This window comes from Eumetopias jubatus, unplaced genomic scaffold (assembly GCF_037043125.1).
Source record: "Eumetopias jubatus isolate StellerSeaLion01/CBP00866 unplaced genomic scaffold, mEumJub1_p1.0 scaffold_10, whole genome shotgun sequence".
Classification (NCBI taxonomy): domain Eukaryota; kingdom Metazoa; phylum Chordata; class Mammalia; order Carnivora; family Otariidae; genus Eumetopias; species Eumetopias jubatus.
The window spans coordinates 114,770,409-114,783,212 of NW_028274816.1; the positions used below are offsets into that span (position 1 = coordinate 114,770,409).

General features: G+C 43.6%; 2 protein-coding genes across 2 annotated transcripts; both read left to right on the forward strand.

Moving 5' to 3' along the window:
• The first annotated feature begins 2,050 nt into the window (after positions 1-2,050).
• On the forward strand, positions 2,051-2,986 carry LOC148163470 (olfactory receptor 4D1-like). Its single transcript, XM_088027327.1, has one exon. It carries the CDS (start codon positions 2,051-2,053, stop codon positions 2,984-2,986), a length of 936 nt encoding a protein of 311 aa, XP_087883453.1.
• An 8,816-nt stretch (positions 2,987-11,802) lies between these two features.
• LOC114213887 (olfactory receptor 4D2-like) lies at positions 11,803-12,804 on the forward strand. The gene has a single exon (XM_028109217.1). It carries the CDS (start codon positions 11,803-11,805, stop codon positions 12,802-12,804), a length of 1,002 nt encoding a protein of 333 aa, XP_027965018.1.

Consider the following 12,804-nt stretch of genomic DNA (forward strand, 5'->3'; position numbering starts at 1 on the left):
GTCCTTGTAGGGTGAGAAGGTAGTAGAGGGCATTTCAGGAAACAGAACTCATTACCAACGCTACCAAGGAAATCACCGAGCATATGGCACATGTGAGAAGTTATGAATTTCTTGAATGGCAATCAGTTCCAGGGTCACTGGGATACTGATTACAAAACTAGGTGAAGGCTACGTTTTATAGCCTTGTGTGACACGCTGAGAGGGAGTTGCATGCACATAGGTAAGTGTGATTTTCGACTCTGTATAATCCACAAAGCATGTTAGGCAGCTTCAAAGAGTTTGAGTTATAAGCCAGGGGCACTAGACAGTCACCGGAAGATTATAATGAGAGCGAAACTTGATCAGGTATGAACTTAGAAGGTCTCGTTGACAGTCTTATAGAACCGGCCTGCAGTGGAAGTAAATGGAAGGCAAAGGATGAGATGAACCTGACCCTTAATCCATGATGGACTGCAGTAGGCACATGAGAGAGGATGGGACTGAGACAGGGCAGGAGGAGTGGGGAGGACCCCTCACCCCTAACCCGTCCCCCTCCATCTCTCCCCCTACACCTCCTTCTCCAGCTTTGCCCTGTTCCCTCCTCCACCCACCACCTTCCCATTTCCCCTCCGTCACCTGCTCTCTTCCTTCCTCTCCCACCTTGATTCCTTTATCCGTTTCTATGCTCTTATTTCAACATCCTCCTCCTCCTTCTTGTATCAGTAACATCTTCTAAACTTCTTGTTCCTTTCAGCAGAGCTCTCAGGGTCTCCCTCATGAAATACTCATAACTATTTCTTAAACCAGAGACTCTCTCACCCTGGCTTCTCTCTTGTCTCAGCACACACTCTGTAACTTTCTGGGCCTCACCAGGTAAGGGGCTGCACCTCCCAGCTCCCCCCCCCCCCACCCAGCATCAACACAACCTGATTTTGGAGCATTGACTGTCCACCAAGATGGGCACTGTGGGGCACAAATAAAGATCCTTGTCTCTGCCTCTGGGAGCTTTCAGTTAAGTTGTGGAGGAAAAACATAGTCACAGGAAAAGCCCATTAACATGAGGATGTGTTAAATGTTGCATGAAAAATCATTGCTAGAAAAGTTTATTTGAGACTGGAAGAAGGGAGGGTGTCTTAGAGGAGGAGAATACCCAGAAGGAGTGATTGCCAGAGTGATTTATTTCCAGGCACTTTCCAGGAACTTGATGTGTTATCTATTTCATGCCCTAGACAATTCTATAAAAAAAGATGTGTTTATTCCTATCTGACAGATGTGGAAACTGAGACTCAGAGAGATTAAGTAGCCGAATTACGGTCAAATCTCAAATAACTAGAAGCCCTGCATTTGACTGCTGTTGTGTTGGACTCCAACTGTCTCCCCAAACTGAATCACACGGAATCTTTGAAAGGCAGGTTGCATATGCTCTGGATGGCTTTAAGATATCTCATGAATGTATATTACAGCACCAGTTTGTATACTGTCCACTGATGAGTCCATTAATAATCAGCACCAGGGGGGCGCCTGGGTGGCTCAGTCAGTTAAGCGACTGCCTTCGGCTCAGGTCATGATCCTGGAATCCCGGGATCGAGTCCCACTTCGGGCTCCCTGCTCGGCAGGGAGTCTGTTTCTCCCTCTGACCCTCCCCCGTCTCATGCGCTCTCTCTGTCTCTCATTCTCTCTCTCAAATAAATAAATAAACAAAATCTTTAAAAAAAAAAAAAGAATCAGCACCAGGTGATATATCTGCACATGAGGACCCATCATCTGCACCTGGACAACTCGGTTTGAACCCTGAGCACTAAAAGTGACTTCATGCATTTGTGTCTATGATTTCTTTAGGAGTATGGAGAAGATGCCATGGAGGCGGCGCCTGGGTGGCTCAGTTGGTTGAGCGACTGCCTTCGGCTCAGGTCATGATCCTGGAGTCCCAGGATCGAGTCCCGCATCGGGCTCCCTGCTGTCAGCGGGGAGTCTGCTTCTCCCTCTGACCCTCACCCCTCTCATGCTCCCTCTCTCTATCTCATTCTCTCTCTCAAATAAATAAAGAAAATCTTAAAAAAAAAAAGTTGCCATGGAGGCAAAAAACCTCACGTGGGTATCAGAGTTTGTCTTTTTGGGGTTCTCAGAGACTCGAGAGCTCCAGCTTTTCCTGTTTTTGGCATTCCTGTTTGTCTACACCACCACTGTCATGGGAAACCTCCTCATCATGGTCACAGTGACCTCAGACACCCGGCTCCACACACCCATGTACTTCCTGCTCCGAAATCTGGCTGTCTTAGACCTCTGTTTCTCCTCTGTCACTGCCCCAAAGATGCTGGTGGACTTCCTCTCTGAAAAGAAGACCATCTCCTACCAGGGCTGCATGGCCCAGATCTTCTGCATTCATCTTCTTGGTGGCGCGACTGTCTTCTTCCTCTCGGTGATGGCCTTTGACCGCTACATAGCCATCTCCCGGCCCCTCCACTATGTCACCATCATGAACACTCAGTTGTGTATGGGGCTGGTGGTGGCTGCTTGGGTAGGGGGATTTGTTCACTCCATTGTCCAGCTGGCTCTGATGCTCCCATTGCCTTTTTGTGGCCCCAACGTCCTGGATAATTTCTACTGTGATATCCCACAAGTGCTGAGACTTGCCTGCACTGACACCTCCCTCCTGGAGTTCCTCATGATCTCCAACAGTGGAATGTTGGTCCTTATTTGGTTCCTTCTCCTTCTGATATCTTACACGGTCATCCTGGTGATGCTGAGGTCCCACTCAGGGCAGGCACGGAAGAAGGCAGCTTCCACCTGCACCACTCACATCATTGTGGTGTCTATGATCTTCATTCCCTGTATCTCTGTCTACTCCCGGCCTTTCACCACCTCTTCCTTGGATAAGGCTTTATCCATCAACTACACAGCTATGACCCCCATGCTCAACCCCATGATCTACACGCTGAGGAATCAGGAGATGCAAGCAGCCATGAAGAGATTACGTAAACACCTCGTGATATGTAACAGGGAGTGAACTTAAAATGTCTTGACTAGGGCCACCTGGGTGGCTCAGTTGGTTAGGTGTCCAACTCTTGATATCAGCTCAGGTCTTGATCTCAGGGAGTGAGTTCAAGCCCTGTGTGGAGTCTAATTAAAGAAATCATTTTGACTTTAAATGACAATTTTTCCATCTGAACTTTTGTTTTCCCATGTGAAAAGTAGAGGAAAGTCTTTATAGATTGTGACATTTGACATTCAATCAGTATATCTTTGTACCTACTCATGTTTGGTATTATGTTAGGCACTTCCTCACGTTTATTTTTTAAAGATTTGTTTACTGATTTGAGAGAGAGAGAGAGAGAGAGAGAGAACCCGGGGAAGGGGCAGAGGAGATGGAGAGAGAGAATCTCAAGCCGGACTCCCTGCTGAGCACATAGTGGGTTCTCAGGACCCCAAGATCATGACCTGAGCTGAAATCAAAGGGCTGGATCCTCAAATTACTGAGCCACCCAGGTGCCCTGGCACTTTCTCACTTTTATCTCATCCTCATAAAATGGACAGTGGGTATATTATTATTATATAAACATTTTAACAATGAGAGAACTCAGGGGGAGGTAACTTGCTCAGTGGTGAACAACAAGTGAGTGGCAGAGCTTGGCCAGGACTTGGTTCCTCTGACTCCAAGTTTACAGGCAAGGCTATGGGTGGGATGTGAAATTCAAGGTTTCCCACAAACACAAGGGAAAACCTGGAGAGTTCCTCAGCTGTGGATGAATATCTGTGATGACTGGTGAACAATATCATCTTAACTGTGGAATAATCATAATCTTTTCTTCTCCCTGCTTTTACTCTTTCTTTATCTTTGGAGCTCTGTAACTTCATCCAACTATGTCTTTGCATTCACTGATGGTTGTCAATTTTCTTTTGCCCGTTCAATCTAGTGATTCCATTTGTAAATGACCAGAAGTCACTTGCTGGTTCAATTTTTTAAAAAAGTTATCTTGAGTCCCTTTCTTAATTTATGAAAATGTTACTTTTATGTGACCCAGAATATCAATTCTAAGGATGGTAGGAAGCTTAGAAATGCTAATTATAATCTATAACATTGACCTAAAGGAGAGAAATGGGAGACATTTCCTCAGTGTATCTTACACATGATCATTCCACACATGAGATACTCAATTTTGAACTGAATTTGTTGAGCAATACCCCCTTCTGATGAATACAGCTATATCCATGAGAATTTTTTTATTTATGAGAATTTAAGACAACTCTATTGGAAGATAAAGATAACTTATGTCTATGTTTATGATGTAACTGTGACTCATATCTAAATATATTAACCCCATGGGGCATCTGGGCTTCTGTTGATTGAGTGTCTGACTCTGATTTCAGCTCAGGTCATGATCTCTGTGTGGTAAAATCAAGCCCCTGGTCGGGCTCCGTACTGAAGAGTGGAGCCTGTTTAAGATTGTCCCTCTCCCTCTGCCCCTCCCCACTAGCTCATGCTCTCTTGCTCTCTATCTCAATAAATAAAAAAATAAAAATAAATAAAAAATTTATGAAGCCTTAATGGATTGGTGCAATGTCTTTCATAAAGACAGTAGAGGAAAAATTTAAAAGAAATTGTTCATAAAATGGCCTAAATTAAAAACACTCCCCACATTCTGATGCTGTCTTAAATTGTATAGTGAGACTCTAACAGGATTTGCAGCCTTGACGCTCAATCCGGGCTCTAACTCCTGCTGGTGGTTCTCCTTTTGGACATCACTGAATCTCCACTTCTTTAGCTATAAAGTTTCCATAATTGCTCACAGTGTTGTGTGGGTCGGTGGGGTACATGGAAAAATTCCAGCACAGGACTTGGCATATAGTCGGCATTGTTAGTTCCTCACCCATTCCCATTTACAATTATTTTTTGACTTCTCATCAATACTTTTTCTTAAATTTTAATTCCAGTATGGTTAACTTACAGTGTTAAATTAGTTTCAGGTGTACAGTATAGTGATTTAACAATTCCATCTATTACTCAGTGCTCATCAAGGTAGGTGTCCTCTTAATCTCCACCTATTTCATCTCTCCCCCCACCCACCTCTCCTCTGGTCACCGTCAGTTTGTTCTCCATAGTTAAGAGTCTGTTTCTTGGTTTGTCTCTTTTTTCCCCCCTTTGTTCATTTGTTTTGTTTCTTAAATTCCACATGTGAGTGAAATGATATGATGTTTGTCTTTCTTTTACTGATTTATATAACTTAGCATTATACTGTCTAGACCCATCCATGTTATTGCAAATGGCAAGATTTCATTCCTTTATATGGCTGAATATATTCCATAGTGTGTATATATATATATATACCACATCTTCTTTATCCATTCGTCTGTCGATGGACACTTGGGCTGTTTCCATAATTTGGCTATTGTAAATAATGTTGCAAGAATCATATGGGTGCATATATCCTTTCAAATTACCGTTTTCATTTTCTTTGTAATGAAAGAATGTTTTCTTGGTAAACAACCAGTAGTGTGATTACCAGGTCTATTTTTAATGTTTTGAGGAACCACCATACTGTTTTCCACAGTGGCTGCACCAGTTTGCATTCCCGCCAAAGTGCATGAGGGATCCTTTTTCTCCACATCCTCGCCAGCGTTTATTGTTTCTTGTGTTTTTGATTTCTGAAAGGTATGAAGTGATATCTCATTGTGGTTTTGATTTGCATTTCCCTGGTGATGAGTGACGTAGAGTGTCTTTTCATGTGTTTGTTGGCCATCTGGATGTCTTCTTTGGAGAAACATGTGTTCATGTCTTCTGCCCATTTTTAAATTGGATTATTTCTTTTTCTGCTGTTGAGTTGTAGAAGTTCCTTATATCTTTTGGATACTAACCCTCTGTTGGATATGTCATTGGCAAATATCTTCTCCCATTCAGTAGGTCATCTTTTAGGGTTGTTGATTGTTTCCTTCACTCTACAGAAACCTTTTAGTTTGATATAGTCCCATAGCTTATTTTTGGTTTTATTTCCCTTCCCTCCGGAGACATATCTACAAAAATGTTGCTATGGCTGATGTCAGAGACATTACTGCCTGTGCTCTCTTCTAGGAATTTTATGGTTTCAGGTATCACATTTAGGTCTTTAATCCATTTCAATTTTATTTTTGTGTATGACGTGAGATCGTGGTACAGTTCATTTTTTTGCATGGGCTGTCCAGTTTTCCCAACACCATTTGTTGAAGAGACTTCTTTTTATTGGCTATTTTATCCTGCTTTGTCAAAGATTAGTTGACTATATAATTGTGGTTTTACTTCTAGGTTTTCTATTCTTTTCCATTGGTGTATGTTTCTATTTTTGTGCCAGTACCATACTGTTTTGTCACTTGAGCTTTGTAGTATGATTTGAAATCTTCACATAATATCTTTATTTTTCACTTTTTAAGATTTTGTTTCTAAGTAATCTTTACACCCAATGTGGGGCTAGAAATTACAACCCCCAAATCAAGAGTCACATGTGCTACCGACTGAGCCAGCCAGGTGCTTCTCCATCAATACTTTCAAATTAAACCAAGAAAGTTAGTCAACTGGTTCTTGAAGATCTAAACAATCAGGTGTAGTCAAGTAATGCTCTTTTGTCCTTTTGTTTATATAGGATTAGTGAAAAGAGCTCTCTTAGAAGCTGTTGATGGAGGGCTCTAAATTATTTCAGTTTTAGCAGATTAAAAGAATTTTTTATTTGAGTGTAACTCTACTCAACTGACACACTGGTACATTACTTTAAGGTGTGCAGCATAGAGATTCAACTTCTCTATCTGGTATGCTCAGTGATAGTTTGATTCTCACTCAGAGAATATTTCACGTCTCAGCCTTATTAATCTGTAGATCTTGCCATTCCAGGTGGATTTATAATCAGGTTCAAGGATGACTGAGGTGTGAGGAGGAAAAGACCTCAATCAACTTTGCCTAAAATGTTTACTTTACATTGGATCCATAAAAGGTGATGTATCAGTCCGAGTTTCACCAGAGCAACAGGACCAGTTGGATATAGATAACATATGTCTGTTAAGAGATTTATTGCGAGGAATTGGCTTACATAATTGTGAGACTGACCCCTGGGCCAGTATAAATGCATAGGACAGGGGTCAGGAAGGGCAGGCGGGGACGCTGCATGAACTGAAGCCATAGTCCAGAACATCACCTTCTTCAAGGAAATCTCAGTCCTGCCCTCAAGGCTCTTTAACTCATTGAATCAGCCACATCCAGATTATCTAAGAAATTCTCTTTTACTTAAAATCAACTGATTATAGACAGCAATCCCATCAGTGAAGTACCTTTACAGCAACACCTACATTAGGGTTTGATTGAATAACTGGGAACTATAGACTACTCAAATTGACATATAAACCCAACCATCATAACAGGAGGATTATTTATTTATTTATTTATTTATTTATTTATTTATTTGAGCGAGAGAGCATTCAGGTAGTGGGGGAAGAAAGAATCTTAAGCAGACTCTGTGCTGATTGTGGAGCCTGACACAGGGCTGGATCCTACCACCCTGAGATCATGACTTGAGCTGAAACCAAGAGTCTGACACTTAATTCACTGAACCACCTAGGTGCTCCTTTTTTTTTAATAATTTTTATTGTTATGTTAATCACCATACATTACATCATTAGTTTTTGATGTAGTGTTCCATGATTCATTGTTTGTGCGTAACACCCAGCGCTCCACGCAGAACGGGCCCTCTTTAATACCCATCACCAGGCTAACCCATCCCCCCACCCCCTTCCCCTCTAGAACCCTCAGTTGGTTTTTCAGAGTCCATCGTCTCTCATGGTTCGTCTCCTCCTCCGACTTACTCCCCTTCATTCTTCCCCTCCGGCTATCTTCTTCTTCTTTTTTTTTTCTTAACATATATTGCATTATTTGTTTCAGAGGTACAGATCTGTGATTCAACAGTCTTGCACAACTCACAGCGCTCGCCATAGCACGTACCCTCCCCAATGTCTATCACCCAGCCACCCCATCCCTCCCACCCCCCCCACCGCTCCAGCAACCTTCAGTTTGCTTCCTGAGATTAAGAATTCCTCATATCAGTGAGGTCATATGATACATGTCTTTCTCTGATTGACTTATTTCACTCAGCCTAACACCCTCCAGTTCCATCCATGTCGTTGCAAATGGCAAGATCTCATTCCTTTTGATGGCTGCATAATATTCCATTGTGTATATATACCACATCTTCTTTAGCCATTCATCTGTTGATGGACATCTTGGCTCTTTCCACAGTTTGGCTATTGTAGACATTGCTGCTATAAACATTGGGGTACACGTACCCCTTCGGATCCCTACATTTGTATCTTTGTGTTAAATACCCAGTAGTGCAATTGCTGGATTGTATGGTAGCTCTATTTTCAACTGTTTGAGGAACCTCCATACTGTTTTCCAGAGTGGTTGCACCAGCTTGCATTCCCACCAACAGTGTCGGAGGGTTCCCCTTTCTCCGCATCCCCGCCAACATCTGTCGTTTCCTGACTTGTTAATTTTAGCCATTCTGACGGGTGTGACGTGGTATCTCATTGAGGTTTTGATTTGGATTTCCCTGATGCCGAGCGAATAACAGGAGGATTATTGATTATCATGATGCTGGGCACCCTCAAGGAGAATATAAATGAAGTTGCTTCTGGATGTATCCTGTATCCACTTAAGTTTGAAATGATAACAATAGTTAAGTCTGTCAAATATTTATTTTCTTAGCTGTATGGTACATAAGGAAATCACTTTCTCGGTTCAGTTTTCTATGTCTGGGTCTTTAGCATGATTCCTCTATTCCTGCCATTCTGGTCTTTGAAATTCATTCTGTTGGCTAGTGGATGCAGTGAACAGATGAGGTTTGGTGGACATTCTACAGACCCATATGTGCCTTGACAGGGGAAATATATTAACTGAAACATACTAGTTTCCTCTTAGTGAAAGCTAAGTCAGAATCAGAACTCAAAATCACCCACATGACAGTCAATGAAATGTACAAGTCCTGTCCCCTTCCCCAGAATCAATCCAGGCCAACTGGTTCCAAGTGATTAAATTTTGAAGAGGACTGAAGCTCTAAATAAGAGTGAGTGGTTGGTTTGTTTTTCAGTGTACATCTCTTGTATGTGGAAGATCTTCACATTATATTCTTATCTGCCAAAGGGAGATACTTAATTTGGCCAAGTGTAAACATGTGCTATGAGAGAATTTAGACCAACTTGGAAATGCTATGTAGATCAGAGAGGTCTAAGAAATCAGGGTTTACAGTACATCAAGCTTACAATGGCAGTCAATGTTGGTTTTGATTACTTTCTCATAATGAGAAATAATAGGAGTTTCTTGTAGCAATCCTAGTGTTAGAATGCACATAAAATGCTAGCATTTTATGTTAGCTATGTCCTTGGTACTTTAGCCCCCAAGGAAGACCTCTCAGAGAGTAAGTGGTTTTGAGACCTTTAGAAACTTTTTAACAACTCCCATTGTTCCCTTGTCTCCAGCGGGAATCGGGGGGGCATCGGCCCAGCTCTGTTCTAGAGCTGAGCCCAGTCCTATAGTGTGTCCCTGAGGATATGCCCTCTTTCCCTAGGGTCACTATCATAGGTGATGTGTGGGCAGTGGCCAGGGAACTGACGCTGCAGGAAGGGGCTCTCCAAGATGATGTGAGACCTGAAGCCATTCTCCCATTCTGGGCTGGAGGAAGGTGAGACACCAAGGTTTTCTCCTCTGTAGATAAATCAGCTGTAGGAAGGACCCAGAAACACCGAACATTGGGAGATTAAACAAGTAGACATTGACTGGATGGTAGTAAGTCTAAAGTGTGAGGAGAGTCTCGGGAAGGAATTCAGGGGAAATATAATGTTGAAAACAGATGCCTCAGGTTGCATGTGAAAACTCAGGCTTTTAACAACCAAGCAGGAATGGAGCGTGCTGAGAGCAGAGCATGAGGAAATGCATCACAAAATGCAGAAAACAAGGTCACAGAATTACTCACTAATACATTAAGTTAGCAAGCACGTTTGGAGCAACTTCTAAGTCAGCTTGGCTGTTCTATGTGCTGGCACTATAATGTTACTGTTAAGAGGGACAAGAAAAGAAAGTGAAAAATGCCCTAAGGGAGTTATTTATAAAACCTTATTGGAACCCAGAGAAAGAAGGAATTAATTCTGCTTGGGAGAGATAGGGGGAGGAGTCACAGAGCAGGTGGTGTCCCAGTCCTTGTAGGGTGAGAAGGTAGTAGAGGGCATTTCAGGAAACAGAACTCATTACCAACGCTACCAAGGAAATCACCGAGCATATGGCACATGTGAGAAGTTATGAATTTCTTGAATGGCAATCAGTTCCAGGGTCACTGGGATACTGATTACAAAGCTAGGTGAAGGCTACGTTTTATAGCCTTGTGTGACACGCTGAGAGGGAGTTGCATGCACATAGATAAGCGTGATTTTCGACTCTGTATAATCCACAAAGCATGTTAGGCAGCTTCAAAGAGTTTGAGTTATAAGCCAGGGGCACTAGACAGTCACCGGAAGATTATAATGAGAGCAAAACTTGATCAGGTATGAACTTAGAAGGTCTCGTTGACAGTCTTATAGAACCGGCCTGCAGTGGAAGTAAATGGAAGGCAAAGGATGAGATGAACCTGACCCTTAATCCATGATGGACTGCAGTAGGCACATGAGAGAGGATGGGACTGAGACAGGGCAGGAGGAGTGGGGAGGACCCCTCACCCCTAACCCGTCCCCCTCCATCTCTCCCCCTACACCTCCTTCTCCAGCTTTGCCCTGTTCCCTCCTCCACCCACCACCTTCCCATTTCCCCTCTGTCACCTGCTCTCTTCCTTCCTCTCCCACCTTGATTCCTTTATCCGTTTCTATGCTCTTATTTCAACATCCTCCTCCTCCTTCTTGTATCAGTAACATCTTCTAAACTTCTTGTTCCTTTCAGCAGAGCTCTCAGGGTCTCCCTCATGAAATACTCATAACTATTTCTTAAACCAGAGACTCTCTCACCCTGGCTTCTCTCTTGTCTCAGCACACACTCTGTAACTTTCTGGGCCTCACCAGGTAAGGGGCTGCACCTCCCAGCTGCCCCCCCCCCCCACCCAGCATCAACACAACCTGATTTTGGAGCATTGACTGTCCACCAAGATGGGCACTGTGGGGCACAAATAAAGATCCTTGTCTCTGCCTCTGGGAGCTTTCAGTTAAGTTGTGGAGGAAAAACATAGTCACAGGAAAAGCCCATTAACATGAGGATGTGTTAAATGTTGCATGAAAAATCATTGCTAGAAAAGTTTATTTGAGACTGGAAGAAGGGAGGGTGTCTTAGAGGAGGAGAATACCCAGAAGGAGTGATTGCCAGAGTGATTTATTTCCAGGCACTTTCCAGGAACTTGATGTGTTATCTATTTCATGCCCTAGACAATTCTATAAAAAAAGATGTGTTTATTCCTATCTGACAGATGTGGAAACTGAGACTCAGAGAGATTAAGTAGCCGAATTACGGTCAAATCTCAAATAACTAGAAGCCCTGCATTTGACTGCTGTTGTGTTAGACTCCAACTGTCTCCCCAAACTGGATCACACGGAATCTTTGAAAGGCAGGTTGCATATGCTCTGGATGGCTTTAAGATATCTCATGAATGTATATTACAGCACCAGCTTGTAAAATCTCTACAGACAAGGCCATTTAATCAGCACCTGGTGGTATGATCTGCACATAAGGATTCATCATCTGGACTTGGACAACTTGGTTCGAGACCTGGGCATTAAAAGGGACTTCATGCATTTGTGTCTATGATTCCTTTTCTTTAGGAGTATGGGGAAGATGCCATGGAGCCAAAAAACCTCACGTGGATATCAGAGTTTGTCTTTTTGGGGTTCCCAGAGACGCGAGAGCTCCAGCTTTTCCTGTTTCTGGTGTTCCTGTTTGTTTACACCACCACTGTCATGGGAAACCTCCTCATCATGGTCACAGTGACTTTAGACACCCGGCTCCACACACCCATGTACTTCCTGCTCCGAAATCTGGCTGTCATAGATCTCTGTTTCTCCTCTGTCACTGCCCCAAAGATGCTGGTGGACTTCCTCTCTGAGAAAAAGACCATCTCCTACCAGGGCTGTATGGCCCAGATCTTCTTCTTCCACTTTCTGGGAGGCGTCATGGTCTTCTTCCTCTCGGTCATGGCCTATGACTGCCTTTTTGCCATCTCTCGGCCCCTCCACTATGTCAACATCATGAACACTCAGCACTGCGTGGGGCTGGTGGTGACAGCCTGGATGGTAGGTTTCGTGCATTCCATTGCCCAGCTGGCTCTGATGCTCCCATTGCCCTTCTGTGGCCCCAACATCCTGGATAACTTCTACTGTGATGTCCCACAAGTGCTGAGACTTGCCTGCACTGACACCTCCCTCCTGGAGGTCCTCATGATCTCCAACAGTGGAATGCTGGATGTCATCTGGTTCTTTCTCCTCCTGACCTCCTACTCAGTCATCTGGGTGATGCTGAGGTCCCACTCTGGGCAGGCGAGGAGGAAGGTGGCTTCCACCTGCACCACCCACATCGTCGTCATGTCTATGGTTTTCATTCCAAGCATTTACCTCTATGCCCGGTCCTTCACCTCCTTCCCCATGGACAAGGCTGTGTCCATCAGCCACACGGTCATGACCCCCATGCTCAACCCCATGATCTACACCCTGAGGAACCAGGAGGTGCAGGCAGCAGTGAGGAGACTAGGGTGGCGCCGGCTGGTGTGTAAAAGGGGTCACTTCTCCTTGGCTTTGTTTTCCATTTGTAGAATGGAGGGAAAGCTACTGTATTGGCTGACTTCATAG